We start from the raw sequence: 20812 nt of genomic DNA, 5'->3' as shown, positions 1-20812 counted from the left end.
GAACAAGAGGAGAAGGAGAAAATGAAGACTGCCTTGTAAGAAGCCCTCCATCTAGAAAGCAGTGTCAGCCCAACTTCTGAGGGCTTGTGGCTTCACAGAGATCCTGCCAGCCTGGCTGTGAGCAGCAGCTCCTTCATCATGGCCCTAAGGGCCCTGGGGCATGAATCAGGTTCTGCCGGCAGACAATGAACTGCTGGGCTGAAAGCTAGGCCCAGCCCTGACTCTCAGTAGCTGTGAGCTCTTTCACTGTCATCCTCATCCTCTCTGAACCTGAGCTTCCTAGCTGAAAATAAGGACAGTCACAGTCCTACCTCTCAGAGCTGCCAGGAGGCGACGTGTGGACCCCTGTGATGCACTTGGAACTGTGCCCAGCCCATAAGGAGTGCTAGCAAAGAGTTTATTATTTTTGTTGTTACTGGAAAGCTCATCAGAGTCCAAACTCCTGTCTCTGGGCCAGGCTTCTCCAACTTGGCATTAGAATCACCCCGGTCCTACCATGGAGAGTCTGTCTGCATCTACAGATAGAACTCAAACACTTCGGATCCAACAGGTGGGCCACAGGCCACACCTGGACAAACAGTGACATCGCAGCTTTGGGGTGAGACAAATCCAAGGTCAAATCTGCCTCAACAACTTTCTGTCTGCATGGCCTTGCGTGGCCCCTGAAACCTCTCCAAAAGTTGCTTTCTTTATCTGAAAAATGAGGTTATTAATACCAGTAATACCCTTCCTGTGAGGATGAAATAAAAATATTTATGTAGAGAACATAAAAGTTATAATCCCAGACTCGAGTGTGCAAAGGTATAATGTGCTTTATTCATCTATAGTTTATATTAACTCAGCCCATGACCTCGTATTTCCACTAACAGCAGAAAACTTCAGGTTGGAAATTCTAGCTCACTCAGACAGCTTCCTTAAAAAAGTCCAGTCCTTTTGGGGAAACTTCAACCAGAAATGGATCCTTCTCTGTAGCCGGTTCCTCCTCTGGAGGTGATTCGGCTCCTTCAGGGTTAATTACCCTGACTTGTCAGAGCGTCTACACAACACAACTGGTCCTGGGTATTCACATGCCCAGCCAGTGCCCGTTGTGCCACCATGGCCGCTGGCGGCATGGCCCTGGGCTTGGCCTTCTCACCCCTAGCCTAGGCCTCCTCACCTGCCAGACTTCTTGTTTCTGTGCTCGTCGCTCTGTAGCTGCACTGCTGAGGTGAGTCCAGCCCATGTGGCTGCCTCTGATCACGCTGAATTCCCTTCCTCAGCACTCCGTTTGCTGTTTAGGCCCTGTGGAGAGCACCAGGTTACACAAAATGGATTCTGTGATGACAAGACCAGACTGAGCAGTAAAAAGTGTGACACATACACTCCAGGTCCCTGCTTCACCTGCTGAATTGAAAGGGAATAACAGGGATGCCCAAACCTGACACCTCAAGATATGCTGGGGCACTTAGACAGACTCGCCATGTGCTAACCTTAGACACGGGTGCTAATCTAAGAGACTCTGTTCACCAGAGCCGCGTTGCCATTCCCTCTTGGCACCATGACCAGAGCACACTGTTCTAGCCGCTCCATGAGACACTCGTGGACCTTGGTACTTAAGACAGTCTGAGACTCACTGCCTCCCTCCCAGCATCAGTGTTTGTCCTCAGACCCTTGGGGACCTCCAGGAGTGGGTTGGACAAACTCTTTCCTTCCAAGGTAGATCTTGAAATATCTGGAGACCCACAACTGGCTCTTTGCTTCCATTGGCTGTTCAGGGTGACCAGCTAGCATGAGTTGTTCTCATTCCTTGACCTGACTGCTTTGCCATGCCAAATTTTATGCTGTGACATAAAATTGTGGAAAGTCTGACATTGTGGAAAGGCACAAATATATCTGAGGTCTTATTCATTGCTCATAACAGGCGCCATATTGAATAGGGATCTTACCTGGAGTTTTGTTCATCTCCCATCCCCTTCTCCCACCAGCAGACCACCTCTCTTCTCTCCTTTCACAGGTTGGATGGAATGGTGACCTCTTCTTACTTTACCTCCTTCCCTGTCTCTGTGTCCTCCAGGAGCTGGCTCATGCATTCCCAATCCTTTTCTTAGACACACACACACACAGCCTAGCTCTTGTAAATGAAAGTTTTGCTCAGAAGATTTGAGTTTCTCCTTCAGACAGACACAAACCCATCTGGCTTTTCAATCAATTTCTTGCTTCTAGGGGGTATCTGGCTCCTCAGAGGGCAAATAGGCCTACAATTCAATTTCTGCTCCCCGGTGATGGGGGAGACAAAAGGTACAAAGAAGCCTGGGAGTGGGAGATCTCAAAATATCCCTTTCACTGTTTTAGCTAAAATGCCTACTTAGCATCTGGCCTGTCTGGAGGAACTGCTTCATGAGTGACTAAGTGACAACCATGATGATTGTGGTGACAACAGGAGGAGGAGGGTTTCTCCCCCTGGTTGTATACATGGTCTTTACAGTGCTGGCTCTGACTGGCTGGGACTCTGTGTTTCTAAGACAAATGGAAGGGACCCCAGAGGAGCAGGTCACAAAGCAGTGACTCATTCATGTTCCATTATGGGGTGAGTGGGCTCCTCCAGCTGAGGACTTTCAACTGTGCTCCTGCCCCGCCTGTTGTGGAGAGCAGGCAGAGGAGGAGGCTACTTGTCTGAGTCTCCTTCTTCCTGGAGGAGCCAGAAAGGCCACCGCTAAGATCTTCTCCTTTAGCTCAAGCATCATCCCCTACAGGTTCATCTTAGACTGAAAATAGACTGGGACAATGTGTAGCTCAGCAACGCCTGGGGTGAGTTCTCCACTCTAGGCCCTGGGAGAACTCCAAGAGGAAAAAGGTGTTGCCGGCCAGCCTCTTATCTTCCAGAAAGTAACACGGAGTAAAGAGACTTCCTGAGGCATTTAAGCTGCCCTCTGTTCCCTTCTCAACGCTGAGTGAGCCCGAAGGCATGGGAGCTAACACCAGAGGCAGCAAACCTGTTGGAACATGTATATTTTCCAAGGTTTCCGGCAAGGGTAGAGGTCCAGGATATATAACTTGAGTTTCTGGAGAAGCCCCAGGCCCTTGAGGAGGGACCGCCCTCCCCCTCTGTGTTGCTAGTAGGGGTGATTCAGGGTGTGCTTCATGATGGTCCGAATCGCCATCCATGTCTCTTGGGCTGTGGGGACGATCTGACTGGCCGGCAGCAGGAAGCCATAGCGCCCGGTGTCCCGGAGCTCAAAGCTGAAGGCGTACTTGATGCCCATGTCATAGGCCCAGTCCACTGTGATCCCACTGGCCACATCTAGATACAAAGGAAGAAGGGTGACCACAGGTACAGAGGCATCCTGACTGGAAAGTAGGCCCTGGGGCCAAACCCCATCCACCCTAGACCATATCAATCTTCCTGGTCTGGGTTTCCACCTGGGCCCCATCCCTCCTACCCAGCCTATTCTCTACCCTTGCAAAGAGGAGGCTCCTGTAGGCCCCAGATGGAGGGGCTTCCCCTCCAGGAAACATGTAGTAAGTCAGGCATGGAAGCTGTGCATTAACATTGTAAAGAACCAGCTGCCTGGATACCTCCATTCGCCTCATCTATTCAGATATTGGCCCAGCCCAACCACATGTGGTACTGCCCAACCCCAGGTGGATGTGGAGTCTGCAACAGCAGCCAGGGAAGGCTCACTCACAGAGGGTGGTGCTGATGCTGCCAAAAATGTATTCGATCCCATTGACTTTACGCAGGGCCTTCACTGCCTCCTGGGCGAGGTCGTACTGCAAGATTACACCCCGAGAGTGAGAGGCCTGGGGTTCAAGGGCCTCCCCACGTACCTCACTCCCTCAGCAGTTGATGAGAAGCAGGGACTAAGAGTCCTGGATGTTGAAACATGTAAATGGCTCTTGAGGGAAGGGAACACAGCACCCTCAGCTCTGAACTTGATCTCACCTGAGAACAGGTAGCCCTCCTCCCACCAGGGAATCTATTGACCCAAACCCTTGTTTAGGGAATGAGATCCTGAACCCTATGGGAGTGCACCAGATGTAGGTTTTCTGGAGCAGCTGATCTCACCAACTCCTTCTGGTTTAAAACAGGTTCCAGTGAGTGGCCATAAGGGTACATGAGCATCTGAGAGTAGCTGTGGATGGAGATCAGAGCCTTGAAGTTCCCATGGACTGTGATGAAGTCCACAATGGCGGCCACCTCTGGCTCTGACTGAGGGAAGGGCCCACGATACGTCTCTGAGCAGGGGTTGTTGTTAGAACCATTTCCTGGAAGTGAAAAGCGCCCAGATGGTCAGAATTCTCAGACGAAACAAAGACACTTCGTGCTTACAAAATACCCATGTGTCCCCTTACATTGCCCAGTGTCCTTTGCAGTTCAGTTGAAGTTATGTGACTACAGACAATCCCTGACTTACGATTTTTCGGCTTTATGGTGGTGGCAAAAGGCACACACACCCAGTAGAAAGCACATGTAGAGCACCCATACAACCATCCTGTTTCACACTTTTGGTACAATTTTTTTTTTTCAATAAATTCCATGAGATATTCAACACTTCTCATAGACTTGCGTTAGATAACTTTGCCCAACTCTGAGTGTTTAGAGCATATTGAAGGTAGGCTAGGCTCTCGTGTTCTGTAGGTTAGGTATAATAAATGCATTTTCAACCTGTGACATTTTCAGTCTACAATGGGTTTATTGGAGTATAACCCCATCATAAGTTAAGAAGCATTTGTGTTCCTGATCAATGAGAACACAAGCAGAAATTTATGTCCCTTTTGGTCTGAGGTTGTTAAAGACAAGTGTGATTTCTCCACACTCTCTTCTGTCTGCAAAAAAAATCTAGATTAAAGAAGCATTCTGGAAAACCCTCTGTCGATGCTGCAGGAGAGCTGCCTAAGAGAGTCAATTATCCACATTGGCTTTTGTGTGCATGAAAAGCAAGCTTTTATCAAGTTTAAGCCTCTGAGATTGGAGGGCTATTTGTTACTGTTGCATACACTAGTCTAATACTTCTGAGGAGTATAACCATGCCATGACCCAGCAACTCTGCCATGCAGGGAGTTCTCTTGGCTTGTCCCTTTGTTAAGTCCTGACTATGGTTCCATTGAAAAGCAGACTTGCCTCAGAAGGGGCATCCAGAAAAAAATACAGGTCTTCTCCTTGACCCTGGTTTCCCATACTGAGCAGCAACCTGTTAGCTGACCATTCGTGGGGTTGCTGTCAGTGATGGGCTCAGACTTGCTCTCTGCTCAAGCTTTGCTGCAGTCCTGGCTCCAGGATCTCAGTGGACTTGGGGACCAGGAAAGGAGAGAATAGATCTGCATAGTTATCTGAGGCTGGCCTGGGAACTACAGATACAAAAAGGTCTTTGAAAATTCTTCTTAGGGGACCTGTGTTGGGGAGGAGGGCAAAGAAGAATGTGCTTTTATTTTCCCATGGGTTTAATGTGTTCATCTCCTCCTGATGTTCTGCACCCCGATTCTTATTTACTTCTTCCACTCTTCTGCTTCCCTCTGTTCCCCAAGAGCCATATCGTGGAGGGCTGGAGTGAGCTGCTCATTTATGGACTGGTACTAGAGGCAAGGGTGGTGGTAGAAACAGAGGGATGTTGAGTAGCAGAAACAAAATTATAGATAGATAAGAATAACAATGTCAGGCCAGCTAGGTGGCATGATGGTTAAGGCAGCTAACGTGTCCAAAAGCATAGTTCTAGTCCCAGACCCGGCAGCCTGAAAAACACACCAGGTGCATGTGTGCACGTGTGCAAAATCCTGAGAAGAGTGTGGAGAACAGATGATGTGGTCATCTCCCCTGAGGGGGAATTTCTCACTTTTCTTCTCTCTTTCTCTCTCTGGTGAATGCACATGCTCTATAGCAAATAAAATTGTTTTAAAAAGAGGAACATTGTCTGATGTTATAAAATACAGTGAGGTGCATATAGTTAACAGCAACTTCTGTCTCAGAATAACTGAAAAAGGAGGTTTTGAATGTTCTGAATACAAAGTAATGACAAATGGTTGAGAGGACAATATGCTAATTATCCCGATTTAATCATTCTACATTGTATTTATTTACTGAAAAAATCATAATGTATCCCCACAAATATATACAATTACTAGGTTGTCAGAAAAGGCATGACATTTTTTTCTGTTTTTCTATGCAAAAAATGTGTCATAACTTTCCTGACGACCCAATACTATATGTTAATTTTAGAAACTAAAATAATTAAATGATGGAAAATGAAAAGAATAATAAATGTGTTCCCTTTACCAAAAAATACAAACTGTGCATTAGGAACACATTTGAAAGATGTCATTCCAGTTCCTCCTCTCACTCCTCCTCCTTGAAATGGCTACATACAGGCCCAATCCAGGAATCACTCCAGCTTTTGAAGCCTCCCAAAGACTCCAGAGCACCCTTCCCTACCCTGGGGCGCCAAGTGGCCCATGGGCCAGTACAGATGAGCTTTAGGAACCCAGCAAGCTAGACTTCCCCAAGGGTGCAGGTGAGGGCCGGCATAGGTGCAAGGGGTGGTCTATGGATTCCTCATTACATTACACAGCAATTCAATTAAGGCAATCACGAAACTGTAAACAAAATCTTCCCGCCTGAATCACCCGCCAACCCAGAGACACACTATTTCTGGCCATGGGCAGGCCCAGAGGCAATTCTGTCACCAAGAAACATATCCCTCCCTTAGTTTGCTAGTCCTCTCCTGGGGAGGAAGAGATCTTGGTCAGAAGGGCATGTGCCTAGAGAGAGCAAGGGAGTGAGGAGCAGCCCCCCAGGCTGGAGCTGGCCTAGCTAACAGTGGCCCTGTTTGTTGTGTCTGCTGGGAGCTTCTGCACCTGCTACACTCCGTGAATGACAAATAGCAACAGATGAGCAGAGTGGGGGGAGGCTGGAAGCTTTGTCTGCATTTGCAGCCCACGCACAGAAAGCGGTTCCCCTGCCAACGACCAGGTGGCTTTGCCCATATATGGAGAAACACTTCAGGCCATTAGTTCTGGTTTGAGCTAAGCAGAATCAACTAATCTTCCCCTGACCAAATGGGAATTAGCTGCCTGCCTCTCTGACGATCACAGTCAAGGTCCTCTGAGCCTGCCTGTTTCACAAGTACCTGCTAATGGATTCATTAGCTATTTATTTTTCCTCCTCTAAAAATGTAATTTGTAGCAAGGGGAAATCTCTGGAAGGGCATGGTAAATTATTAAAAGCAGTAATCTTTGGGTAGTGGGATTATGGGAGCTTTTGGCCCCCTCTGGGCATTTTTCCCCATAATTGTTTTTTATGTTGTGTATATATAAAAATTTTTTTTTCCTGTGCAGAAACCCACAAAAGTTATTTTCTATAAGAGGTCATTTATCTTTCCACTAACCGGTCTATCTTGGGGTCCATGGGCACTCATAGCAAGGCCACGTAGATGCCCACTGGGCAAGTATCTGGTCGTTGGAGGTTGTGTCCCCTTTACACACAGAACCCAGACCCTCAGGTAACCCCCACCCTGTGGATGGAGGGGCCTCACTTCCAATGCTCCAGAGCCATCTTTATATTTCAGTGAAAACAGACCTCAAGAAGCCAAATTTCCAGAGCAATGGGTATTTAGATCTAGAATGTTCTATCTCTCCAGTTTGGCCATCAGCCTGTGGGTCTTCTTTTCAACAGCAATGCCACAGTCCCCAGAAACACTGTGGGTGCCACTCCTGGGGGTCCAGAGCTCTGTCTGTGCTGGAGACCTTGTCGTAGATAGACCTAGCACTCCAGCCATCACCTTGCCCTATTCCCAGAGTCCATTAGCCTATCTCGGGGCTTTCTGGAGGCCTCAGTTTCCCCATCTACTCCCCATACCCCAGGTCTAGTGAAGGAGGCAATCAGAGAACACCAAGGAACTCAGGAAACACTGCCACCTCTTCCTGGTGTAATATAGCCCTGCAGGTATGCACCAGCCCACTAGCCCAGGGGCCAAAAATAAATACCAAGCTCATGTCAGCCTTGATGATAAAGTATGGGCTCACTCTATATTTGACCTGTTGCTCTGCCCTCCCCAGAGGACATGTTTCAAGTCACAGCTCTCAGGGAATAAGTTTAGAGGCATTTTCTTGTGTTGGGCTCTTACCAAGGAAGGGCTCAGGACATTTTGGGGTCGCCATAAACTCTGGATTTAAACAACTGGCAGGACTACCTTGTACCACCCTTTCTCTGCCATATTTAGGATTTGACCCTTACGGTAAATCCCCATTTGGAGCTCCTTACATGTTTCCCAAGAAGGCCTAGCCCACATATACATGGAATACACACATGGAACCTCTCTCTACATCCTACGTCCAATCCTAGGCACAGGCTTGCCCATCTCTGGCCAGGAGTCACTCGTGTTAGATAACCACATAGTCCCAGGCCTCCATAATCTGACCATGTGGAAGCCCCTGCCCAGGACCAACCGCTCCTTCTTCAGCCCTGCCCCAGGACCAGTAGGTTTCAGTACCTCCAAAGCCTGACTTCCAATTCCTGTTGAGGTCCACACCAATGCAGAAGATTCCAGGTCTGCTAGACTTGTTCTTCCGCCACAAGCGGTTCTGAGAAAGACCAGGTCAGGTGACCTCATCCACAGGGCCCATTCCCAGGAATAGGAGCCCCTGACATCTTGGCCTATGAAAGGGGGGGGGGTCGGCGGGGTCTAGTAGGGTAATGAGGAGCAATGGGAAGGAAGCTCCAGGACAGGCCAAGGCTGCTAATCGTATACTTTGTGGTTGGAGCCAGGATTTGGAAAGAGGCTTGAGCACCGGCTGCCAATAGTGAAGGAGGTCAGAGGGCAACAGGAAGGAGGTCAGAGAGCAGGAAGTTACAGCTGCAATAACTGGCCAGCCCCCTGCCCTCAGTGAGGCTCTCTGCAAAAAGCCTCCGAGGGGCTTCCTCCCCACGGCCATAGTGGCCTTTCCTCCACCCCCCTAGAGCTGAGGCTTCCCCCATGCTCCTCAGGTGCCCTCACCATGCTGTGGGTGAAAGCAAACCCATCAGGGTTGGTGACTAGCTCTATGAAGATGTCCATGGCTTTCAGTGTGTCTGTCAGGATGCAGTCTTTGCCGTATTCACTGACAATCTGCAAGAAAGGGTGAGGGATAGGAAGGTCTACTGGGCTCTCCGCGAAGCTGGAGCAGGACATTTGCATAGCCACCAGCTGCAGGAAGGGGTGGCATGAGGCCATTAAGAACATCCTTTGGGCCAATCTTGTGGCCAGTGGTTAAGGGAGCCAGATCCCACATGACCAATCACACTGTTCAAGTCCTGAACCTGGTGGCTTGAAAATAAACTGGGTGCATGTGCATGCATGCCCCAAATCCCAACAAAATGGAGAATTAGAGGAGAAAGGATTGTAGCATGACCACACCCCATTGGTGGGTGATTTCTCCCTTTCTCTCTCTCTCTCTCTCTCTCTCTTTCTCTCTCTCTCTGTTTCCCTATCTCTCTCTAGTTGAATACATGTGTCCTCTGGCAAATTTAAAAAAAAAAAAAAAAAGAACATCCTTCATCCAGAACCAAAGATTTAAATCTTAAATGATTAGAAGGCAGGGCTTCGTACCACAAAGGCCAGAGTACATGTAGCTGTTCCACAGGGCAGGAGGGGATACAGCACCCTGAATTTAAATGGACTGGGTGTAATTTTCCATTGGAGCTGCCCTTAAATAGTGGAGCAGCCTCTCTTCCCTAGTTCCAGCCCCCATCCCTGCTGCCCCTCATCTGCTGGCCTATACTGACCTTTTTGGCAATCCAGATACCAGTGGCATGGGTGATCCACTCCCGGGAGTGAATGCCAGTATCAATCCAGATGGCTGGGCGCTGGGAACCTCCAGTGCTAAACTAAGAAAAAGAACCAGTCTCCAATAGAGGTTTGAACTGAGACAGCTATGCACTGTCCTGGACTGCCTGGAAGGAGACCCCAGATGCATCCTAGCTGCCGAGGGAACCTCTATGCACCAATTGTGCTTTGCGGTAGAAAGTAGGTAACTGTGGATGCCACTATGATGTGTGCACATATGGGGGCCCACATGGCACAGAATTTCCCAAGATCCAGAGTATCATAAGCCTAATGTGTCTCAAACAAACTTTAATGAATCCCCCAGGGATCCTACTCAAATGCAGATTCTGATTCAGTAGGGGGTGGGTAGCCTGAAATTGGGCATTGCTAACAAGTCCCTGCAATGTTGATGCTCAACATGTGCAAGGACCACACTAAGCAAAGTCTTAGGCAACATTAAAAATAGAACACAACAGTCTCTGGGGAGAAATGGAAGCAGAGACAGGTAATGTTAAGACCCAGTTAGGTGAAGACACTAGGCTATTCCAAAGAGTCCACCGGAGCATTGTTGAGCACAGCAGCACCTGTCTTTGCTGACAACTGAAGTCAAATGCTCTGCATGGGCTGTGCTCATGAGTGTCCTTGAGGGCACAGAGTAAGAATTATTTTTCAATGAGCTCTGCACTCACCTATCCTGTTTCCTTCCTGATCAAGGACATTGCAGTTGCTGAGTTTGCTCAAATTCTGTCCCAGTGGCCTTTATAAGGGCTGGTAGATTTCCCCAGTAACTCAGGCCTATCTCAGGGACTGCCTGAGCCAGATGACCTCAGTCATTTGCAAATGGGCCCATCTCTTTCCTTAACAGATGGTGCAACCAAGGTAACAGGAAGAATGATGACTCATCCATATTTACACCCCAAGTCCAGAGTAACAAGTACCATTCTGCAGTTCCATCTCTTTAGCAACCTTCCCACTACTTCCTGACCAAGGACATGCCGGGTCACCACACTGTTACCTGTTCATACCTAAAAGAGTGGGTCCCTAATACTGCAATCCCAACCCTCATGGGTCACCTAAAGACAGGTATGTATACATCTTCCCTCTCCTCCAAACTCCCACTTAGCCACTAAGCCCACATGGGTTCAATCTTATGCTAGAAGTTCTCACTAAAAAGTCTATTGGTTGACACCGTGAGCTTTTACCTTCAGGACAAGAATGGATCGATTTTCAAAACTGTTGCCAATATGAATTTTTGAGACAATATCTGAATACTCAGTTACAAGGTTGTCAATCCAGCTATATATCTGAAAGGAATGAAGTTTATCAGATGGCAGTTAAGCAGGGGGAGGAGTGAAGCACAGGACCTCCTCAAATATTCCCCTTCCCTCATCCCACCCTCCTCAATGTTGCCCACCTCCCTTCAGGGTCTAAAAATTGCAAAAGTCAAAGATCCTTCAGAGACTAAGGACAGTGAGCTGTTGTCTGGCTGGATCCCAGGCTCTCTTGCACAGAGCTATGTCTTTGCCTCAGAGAACAGCATGTGCTAGGTCTGTTCAAATCCCTAGGCTTGGTCTTCATGGTTCTCTCTGGTTGAGAGAACCGTGGTTGGTTCTCTCTATTTTTCTTACCTCCATTTTCTGGCCTATTTAATCCATTTGACCAATCTCACAAACACTGTAATACTGGTTTTTATCTTTTCTCCCTTTTAGACTCAGCCCCTTGAAGTCAAGTTTCATATTTACTTATCTTTGGCATCAGTAAATAGTGACACATTATATTAATTCATTCTCTTGTTCTTTCAATGTTCACAAATGAACTTTTTAAATATATATAAAAAAGGATCCTCTATTATAAGCCTTGCGAAATGGAAAAAGTGATGCTGATAATAATTGTGTAGATAATATCAACAATGTCATTCTTTTTACACACAAAATGAGACCTGAGCCTGAGTTTCTTTCTGGAGTGGGTGTGTTTTTGTCCTCTGTGCATAGTCTCCTTTATAAACAAGTCACACCTGCCCTACCTGGTCATGAGTTTTCTCTAAGTGAAGGCAACTCTGTTTCATTCTACAAAAGGTCTGTCTAATATGCCTCACTTCCTGCCCATCAGATCCTCTCGTATTCACAGATGGGGCCACTGAGCACCAGGACTGGTCACAGGGACTCTTGGATCCCTAACCAGAGCATTGAATTTGAAGGCAGCCTCCTCTGCTCTGCGCTGACCCATAGCAGGTCCTGCCTTAGTGTTCTGCCTGGTGAACTCATTTCTCTGCACCGTACCTGCCTAGGACTATAATGTCCAATTGCAATCTCCTCTACCCAAATACCAGTTTCTAGACCTTCTTGAAGCTACCATCTGCTTAGATATCAGTTCACAGTCTCACTCACACCCTAGAGTCCTTCATTAGTCTCTGAGTGTGAAGACCCTCAAGGGTCCAAAGGTAGAAGAGAGCTCAGGGCCTGACTAGGCAATCCTACCTCATCCAGGGTGTGGTAAGAGGAATAACTGAAGCTGCTGGTACTACGCTCCAGCCGGCGAGATTTTGCCATGGCTTCTCTCTCCTCATCCAGCAGCACCTGGGAGGTAGGGAATACATATGGGAAGGGAAGGGAGAGCTGGGCTGGCCATGTTTCTCCTGAGCCCTGCCTCAACTGGCTGTATGTAAAGACAGCATCAACACAAGAAAATGAGACACCATGAATGCGAGCCACATAGCAGAAGATGCCGGGTTGCTGCTTCTTCTGTTTGGCAAGCTGGTATTCACACTGCTGTTTGCCAAATGAGCCTAGAGCAGGGAATCCAGAGAGTTGGGTTCTAAGTTGGCCTCTGTCATGAAATTGCTGTGGCCTTAGTTTCCTCAGCATGAAAACTAGGACAGTAATATCCTTGCCACCGCACAGGATAAAACACAATCATGGAGACGATAATGTTTTGGAAAAGATGCTTATGGTCTGCTACCAACACTCTTGTTTGAAAACGCTCTGTTGAGTGAGAATCCAAGCTGAACCATGCACACTGGCCCCCAGGAGAAACGGAGGGTTTTCCTAATTCACAACATTGCCTTTGCCCCCAAGGAAGCAGCCTAGAGAGATGGTATCTAGGTCATTTGGAAAGCCAGGTATGGATAAAGCAAGTCCAGATCATTCTTATTAATATTCCAGTGGTTTTTCACTCACCATGGCAACTGCCTTCTCACAGTCCAGGTAAGGCAAAAGCAAGATCCTTGAGTAACAACTTGGAGCTGGCACTCGGTCATCACATGGTGCTTCACACTGACCACGGTGCCTGGGTTGGGTTGGTCACTCACTACTCAGACCATCCACATCCTCCTGGAACATTTTCTCTGGGTCACCATGAGATAGGCAGATGTACTCCTCCTAAGCTTGTGCCCTTATATTGATACCCAGGGGCAAAGGCATCCCAGAATTCAGCACTGACTGTGCAGTGTGAGACGTGCCCAGGGTACTCTGCCACAGGGGCTAAGCATCCTCATCAACCCAAAGTTGCCCCTTGTTTGCAGCTGTGGGTCTTGAGTCTTGACAATGCCTCACTTGGGGCCAGACCCTGCTGGTTTACCAAGTGTCTTTATCTTCATTATCTCACTTAATCTGGCTAGATGACCAGATGACAGGGCAGAATTCATTATTTACATTTTAAAGATAAAGCAGGTTAGAGGGGTGAAGACATCTAAAGGCAAAGTTAACAAGTGCCAGAAGTGAGTTAAGAACCAGGTCTAGGGACCAGCAGTTACTGCAATGGTTATGTTGCTGGACTCCCACGTAGTTGACTGCGGTTTGAGTCCTAGACCCAGTGGCTTGAAAATCACGCCAGGCGCGTGTGCGTGCGTGTCCAAGATCCTGAGAGGAGAATGGAGGAGAAGGGATTGCAGTGTGGTCATCCCCCCTAGGGGGTGATTTCTCGCTTTCTGTCTCTCTGACTCTCTCTGTCTGGCGAGCGCACGCACCCTATAGCAAAAACCTCTCCAAAAAAAAAGAACCAGGTCTAGTTCCCAGCCTTGGGTTCCTTATGGCTAGCTTTGAAAACTAAAGGCCAACAGTGGTGACAATATATACACAGACATGTATTTCTGTGTGTGTGTTTGTGCACATGTGCACAGGTTGGGGAAGGACGGCACACAAATGTACAAAATATTTATACCAGCTGAAAACTTCATCATACTGTTTCTTGCCATTAAAAAGTTTTTTAAAAATAATGTCAAATCAAGTACCCTCAAGCATAGGAGAACAAGAGAGATGGTATCTAAAATGCCAAAACAGGGACCAGCGACGGCATAGTGGTTATGTCGTTGGACTCTCACATGACTGACCATGGTTTGAGTCCTAGACCTGGTGGCTTGAAAATCATGTTGGGCACATGTGCGTGAGTCCCCAAGATCCCAAGAGGAGAAGGAAGGAGAAGGGATTGTGGAGTGGCCATACCCCCTGAGGGATGGTTTCTCACTTTCCCTCTCACTGTTTTTTTTTTTTTCCTCTCTCTCTCCGGAGTGCACATATGCCCTAAGGCAAAAATCTCTAAAAAAAATTTTTAAGCCAAAAATATATTCTAAAATTCTAACAATACCTGTTAGAATGGAAGGATTGGGATTCCAAGTATTTTTTTCTTTTATTCATTTTTACATTTTGGCAACGTGCTTGTACTGTCAATAATAAGAACTTTTGACTGAATCAATAATACTCAAACCAGAATCTCTGATAGCTAAAGTGAGATAGCAGCCATAGAGACTTTAATCCCAGAGCTGGAGGAAAAGCACTCCCTACTCCGGCCCCACCAGCTCCAGATGGGGCCGCTGCCCAGTAGCCCCCTCACCTGCAGCCCAGCCGGCTTGCTCACAGCTCTCAGACTCACAGATTCCAAAGTGGGACTGGAAATTGAGACTCAGGGCTCTTACGTTTTATTTCAGAGCCCTAACTACATGATGGGTGATTATAATCACAGAGAACTGGCCAGGCTGGGACCTGCCTACTTAGGTGAAGCTGGGATTACTGGTTAAGTTAGACGAGGCTGGAGGAGCTCTGGCCTGGCCGGCCACTCACAAGCACCACCCTGGGAATCTCTGTGGAAAGAAATTTGTCTTCTTCTTCCCAGGAAATCCACCTGAATCTCAGCAGCCCACCATGACCAATGTGTGTCCAACACTGTGGGCCAGGTGCTGCCAGCTGTGGTGACAGCTGTGAGGACAGGAGGCTGCGCCAGTCAGGGGGAGTCAGGGAAGGCAAGTCCCCAGCTCCGTCCCACTGATGAAGTTAAGGGAGTAGACGGCTAATCTCCACAGGTTTGGCGAAGGTTCGAGGTGGGGGTGGGCTAGATAGGAGGAGAAATTGGGAAGAGAGGACCCAGGTTTTCCCACACAGCCCAGGGATGCCCACAGGAAGACAGCTCCCACGAGGTTGTCCTTTGTTCCACAAAACAGCTTGGAGGCAGATGGGACGTCAGCACCAAACTGCAAATCCCTCTCCACACACTCTCCCAGCCTTGTTGAATGGAGATGACACTCTCTTACAAATCGGGAACGCTCAGCCCTCACAGCTGGACCCCAATTCCAGGACCGCTCATCTACCCGGACCTGAAAAATGCACAGATGTTTGTTCCCTTCCCAGGCTGCAGAAAGGGGATGGGAGGCCCAGGAATGCAGCCTTGCCACAGGCTCAGGGAATGCCTAATTACACCCTGTCCTGCTTCTCAGGAGAGAAAAGCAGAACAGAAAACCCAACCGACTCCTGAAGGAAGCCATTTGCCTCCCCGAAAGCCATAGCCTGATGTGACGTAATTTATGCCACTAAGGAAGGACAGGAGCAAAGAACAGCAGCTCCAAGATGGGGGAGGAGGAAGAAAAGGCCGAAGAGATGAGGGTCCAAAGGCCAAGTCAAGGCCTGAAGGGAGCAGACCTGCTGTAGGCATAAAATAGACAGCTCGCTGGAACACAGAGGGTGGGAAGCTCTGTGACAATAGCAGTGGCTTCTTCTGGTGTGTCCCCCATCTCCTCTTCCAGGCCTAATACAGTAATAGCAACGTGGTCAATGGTAAATTCAATCTGTAGGCACCTCCATGAGGGGCAGCTATGGCTCCCATGATGTTAGAATGGACCTACTAAGAGGTCAAGGCTGAACCATGTAGCCTGGCTGCCCAAAGGGCCAAGTAGCCACACAACAATGATGGGAACCAGCAGTTAGCGTAATGGCTATGTCGCTGGACTCCCATGTAGTCAACCGTGGTTCACATCCTGGACCCGGTGGCTTAAAACTCATGCTGGGCACGTGTGCGTGCGTGCCCAAGATCCTGAGAGGAGAATGGAGGAGAAAGGATTGTGGCATGACCATCCCCCCTGGGGGGTGATTTCTCAGTTTCTGTCTCTATGTCTCTCTCTGTCTGTCTGGCGAGCGCACGTGCCCTATAGCGAAAATCTCTCCAAAAAAAAAAAAACAAAAAACAAAAAACAAAAAACACAACAATGATGACCGCTGAGGGGCAGATGCCTGGGTCCAAGCACCAGGGCAAATTACTAACTTCAGATAAATAACTAATTTCTTTCTTTTTAAGAGTTATCTTATTTATCTTTATTTATTTATTTTAATTTGACCAGAGAGGGACACAGAGAGAGAGAGAAAGTGAGAAAGCGAGCTGCCAGATCTGGGACTTGAACCACAGTCAGTCATGTGGGAGTCCAGTACCCTTAACCACCACTCCACCTGCTGGCCCCAAATTACTAATTTCTCTGTGCTTCAGTTTCCCCTCCATCAAACGGGGGTTACGTTATCATATACTTTAGCACATACTTCAACGTGTTCTCATGACAACGGGAAGGGTTACTACATGTATGTAAAGTGCCTAGAATGTGCCTGGCGCATACTAAGTGCTAGTAAATGTTAGCTGTGACGATGATGACGATGGTGATCATAGTCACCCTGGGGTGACTCCTGGGCTCTGCAAGGGACCATTCCAAGGCCTAACCAGGAAATCCGGATTCCTTCAGAAGGATTATGGCATCCATAGGTCTTGGCTGAAGGACAGCCCCATTAAGGGTCACTTGGGTGAGTCAGTCAGCCCTTGTCAGTCATGTGGGGCTTGGCCCCTCTTCTGCCCCTCCCTCTTGATGCCAGACTCTGCCTGTCCCTTGGGGGCCTTGCCTGTGATTGTACCTTTCCTCTCTGCCTTCCCCCGCAATCCTCCCCACTGTCTTCCTCTCCTCTTGAGAGCTGCCACCACCCCCATGCCAGCTGACGGCATTTCCATGTCTAAAACTCTATTTCAGGGATCATCTGTTGAATGCACTCGGAGTGCCGGGCACTGAAGATGTGGCAGCCCACAGAACAAAACTGCCTGCCCTGGTGGAGCTCACAGTCCTGTAAGGAAGCCTGACAATGAGCAAGAGGAGAAGGAAATGATACAGGACGTGAGAAAGTAGTCATGGCGAGGAGAGTGAAGCAGGAAGGAAAGGGGGAGCTGGGGGAAAAGAAGAGTGCAATTTAAAACACGATGAAAAGGTGACATGTGAACAAGTGAGAGAGTAAGCCAAGCAGGTATCTTCAGGAGCGGCATTCCAAGCAGAGGGACCAGTGTGCAAAGGCCCTGAGGCAGGAATAAGCCAGGCAAGTTTGAAGAACACCAAGGAGGCCGATGCGTGTGGAGCAGAGCGAGGAAAGGGGAGAATTGTCAGTGACATGGGGCAGGGAGCAGGTCATGTAATCTTGTGACCATTTGAAGGACCAGGGTTTTTACTTTGAGTGAGTTGGGAAGCCAGTGGAAAATTTAAGCAGAGGAGTGACATGATTGAATTTGGATATTTTTGAAGGGCCCCTCTGGCTGCTGTTTTGAAAACAGGCAGGAGGAGGCTAGGGTGGAATTGGAGCAGTTAGAAAGCCACTGGAATAACCAGGTGAGGGATGATGGCATGTTGGCCCAGGCTGGAAGCATGGGATGTGCTAAGACAGTCAGAAGGCAGAGCCTGTGCGATTTGCTTGCAGACGGGACATGGGATGAGAGAAAGGAGTGAAGACTGGCTCCCAGTGACTGAGGGTAGCATTTCCATCTCCCGAGCTGTGGGGGAACAGATGGGGAAGCCAGGGAAGCTCAGATCAGGATGGCTCTACAAAGTCTCTGATGCCACAGACAGACCAGTGGAGAGGCCGAGCAGGTGGTCAAATAGAAGAATCTAGAGCTCGAGAGAGAGATGCTGGCAGGAAACATAACCTGGGAGTCAGCAGGAGAGAGAAGGCTTTTAACGTCGTGATCCTGGATGAGGGTGTGGAGGAGAGGTTCAAAATAGAGCTGGAAACTGGAAAACAACGGTCAAGGGAGCAGCCAATGAGACAAGATCCCCAGGAGCGTGCAGCATCCTGGAAGCCAAGGTGTGTTTCAGGGAGAAGAGAGTGCCCGGGCGCCGAGAGCAGAGGGACAGTGAACACAGAGGCTGAGTTCCACCTAGGAGTTGCGTGTGACTCAGTCCAGGGCAGCTTTGCTGAAGTGAGGGGAGGATAGTCTGCCAAAGGAGAGGGATGGAGATGGCGAGAAAAAGGAGTCTTTCAAAAGTCTATGGAGGGCCAGCTGGTGACGTGGTGGTTAAGACACCGGATTTCACATGGCCGACTGTTCAGTTCAAGCCCTGGATCTGGCAGCTTAAAAAAACATCTCCAGTGCATGTGTGTACATGCCCCAAATTCCCAGAGTAGAGAAGGGATTGTGGCATGGCCATTCTGCACCTCCCTGCCCCCCCCACCACCAGGGGGCCAATTTCTCACTTTGTCTCTATCTAGTGAGTGCATGTGCCCTAAGGCAAACTAACAAAAAAAAAAGTCTATGGAATATGCATATTATGAAAAACCTTTGCATGGATTTTGATTTTTTTTTGCATCAAGATAAATTCGTACTTTAATTCCATTTTTCCACAATTTTTTTGAAGTCGCCTCAGTGTTTCTGGGAAGCAGAAGAAATGGGTGATGGCGGGGCGGTGGTGGGGGGGGAATCAAGAGAGGATTTTCTGAGATGGGAGAAATAACTATTTGTATGCTGATGGGATGATCCCTCGGAGAGGGGAAATTGGTGAAGCAATATTTACCCTTAATTGTATTTCGCTCTAGATGGTCGGAGCATGGGTGATTTTTGTTTTCTTCTTGTGCTTCCCCTATTTTCCCAATTATCTAACATGAATATTTATTAATTTCATAATCAGAAAAAAAGCCATTAAAATCCACAGAGCTGATTGCTCAAGTGAAGCTTTTCCATGACGATTCATCCTAGGAAAAAACCCATACCCACCAAAGGGCTGAAAAGAACGAGAAGGTGAAGAAAAATTAAATGCAAATAGAGCTCCCTCGGAATCAGATAATTTCTTGCCTGGCCCACTGCAATTTCCTCAGTGCCCTCCTGCCTGTCAGTCTCTCCCTGGCCCTGTCCCCAACTCAACACCGTCACTGTCAGAGTGGTTTTTCTTAAATGCAAATCTGATCATGTCAAAGCCACTTCAGTGGCTCCCCCATGGTTTCCAAGATAAAATCCTGACCTCTTCACATGGCAGAAGATGCCCTTTGTGATCTGGTCCGGCCTCATCTCCAGTCTGGGGGGGGTGCACCCTTCCCTCGCCAGCCTCCCCCCTCGCCCGCCCGCTCTGAGCCGCTGCTCAGCTCGCAATTACCGCCTTCTCAGAACCACGACGTGCAGTGCCTCTTGTACCCGCTCCCATAGCAACCTGCTCTCACTCCATGGCAGACTCATCCACTCCATTGTAATCATCAATTTACTCCCCTCCGCTCCCCCATCCCCCCTCGGCTCTCCAACACCCCTGGACGCAGGGCCTGGAGTGTTATCTTTGTGTTTTCTGCACCTTCCCAACATCCAGCACACAGTAGATATTGCTGTATCCATGGGTGGAAGGAGTGGGCCCACCTCCTCTTTCTCAAGCATCCCTCTGGTCACAGGGAAGGGAGTTGGGGGACCACTTCCCTTCCCCCAGAATCTCCCCTGCCCCTGACCAATGTGAAAATCAGCAGCCAGGTTTTCCACACTCCCTCTCAGCCTGGTCCTGGCCCCCAAACGCACCGCTCCTCTTCCCTCCCCGCACCCGCCTCGCACATCCATTAATTCAGCTCACACTTATTAAGCCTCCACTAAGCTCCAGATCCTGTCGCAGGTGCTAAGGTGTGAAGATGGATAAGGGGCACGATCTTGGACCTCGAGGGGCTGAGGGAGACAAAGATCAGCATGGTAACAAGGTGTCTCTCTGGACCTGCTTGCCTGGAGCCCACCAGGAGACTAATTCATTCCACAGGCAGTTGAGACACACCACCCAGGGGACATGAAACCTGGTGCTGGGGACGAGGAGAAAGTCAGGCCCGTGTGTGTCTGAGATGTAAGTTGGGACACAAAGCCCTTCCTGTCCTATTTGTGCTTCTGTGTTTTCAGTCTCCTGGACACCGGCCCCCATCATCACGACTAATCAACTCCACACAGCGGCCTCCTCCACCCCCCGACTCCCTCTAAGCCAAATTGTGATCTCAACTATGGCAGCCAGGGTTTGATACAATGCAGACAGAGCGAGCTGTTGGTGAGAATCCTGCCCGGCTGGGCCAGGGCCACAAGTTCAGGGCATTTTCCTGAGAGCTGGGATGTCAGGGGAGGGTAGACAGAGGAGAACGCAGACCACCAACTCCAGAGGAGCCATCGGGGGAGGCACAGAGGCGATGCCGGGCCGTTCCTGGTGTGCAGAAACCAACAGAACGGTTTTAGGGACCTCTGTGTATCTGTCTGCCAAATGCTGCCAGGGTTCCCAGGATAAGCAGAAGCAGGGAAATGTGAACTTCAAAATATAGGTCTGGGCTAAAAATGAGAATTCCGTTCTGTTTTCTTTTGATGTGGTAGCCTCTTGGGTCTGTGGGAGTTTCTCCATTTTTGTTCATGGGGGATTTAATTAGAGAAATATCCCACCCCCGCATGTTGAGCAGGAAACAGATGTGCCTGGTGAGGGATAAAGGTCTTAGAAGGGACCAGAGCACCCCTGCCCTGTGCTCGCCTGGGAAAGGAATGCC

The 20812-nt window shown here is 48.8% G+C and overlaps 1 protein-coding gene across 7 annotated transcripts in view; it reads right to left on the bottom strand.

Annotated features, from left to right (window-relative positions):
* Window positions 1-2977: 2977 nt before the first annotated feature.
* The window catches only part of CPA5 (carboxypeptidase A5), a 23612-nt gene continuing 5777 nt past the window's right edge, over window positions 2978-20812 (bottom strand). For 6 of the 7 annotated variants that reach the window (XM_027775883.1, XM_027775886.1, XM_027775882.1 and 3 more), the window contains 8 exons: window positions 12251-12349; window positions 10976-11077; window positions 9734-9835; window positions 8967-9077; window positions 8463-8553; window positions 4046-4245; window positions 3666-3750; window positions 2978-3280 (listed from right to left, as the gene is read on the bottom strand). In XM_027775883.1, the coding sequence (XP_027631684.1) occupies window positions 3093-3280; window positions 3666-3750; window positions 4046-4245; window positions 8463-8553; window positions 8967-9077; window positions 9734-9835; window positions 10976-11077; window positions 12251-12349 (978 nt within the window). In that variant the 3' untranslated portion in view covers window positions 2978-3092. The remainder of the gene's footprint in view (window positions 3281-3665; window positions 3751-4045; window positions 4246-8462; window positions 8554-8966; window positions 9078-9733; window positions 9836-10975; window positions 11078-12250; window positions 12350-20812) is intronic. The other variant, XM_027775887.1, reaches the window with a different exon arrangement.

This window comes from Tupaia chinensis, unplaced genomic scaffold, assembly GCF_000334495.1.
Source record: "Tupaia chinensis unplaced genomic scaffold, TupChi_1.0 Scaffold000610_1, whole genome shotgun sequence".
In the NCBI taxonomy this organism is placed as follows: domain Eukaryota; kingdom Metazoa; phylum Chordata; class Mammalia; order Scandentia; family Tupaiidae; genus Tupaia; species Tupaia belangeri.
Note: the sequence above shows the minus strand (reverse complement) of the source record. Positions and strands in the feature narration are given on the sequence as shown.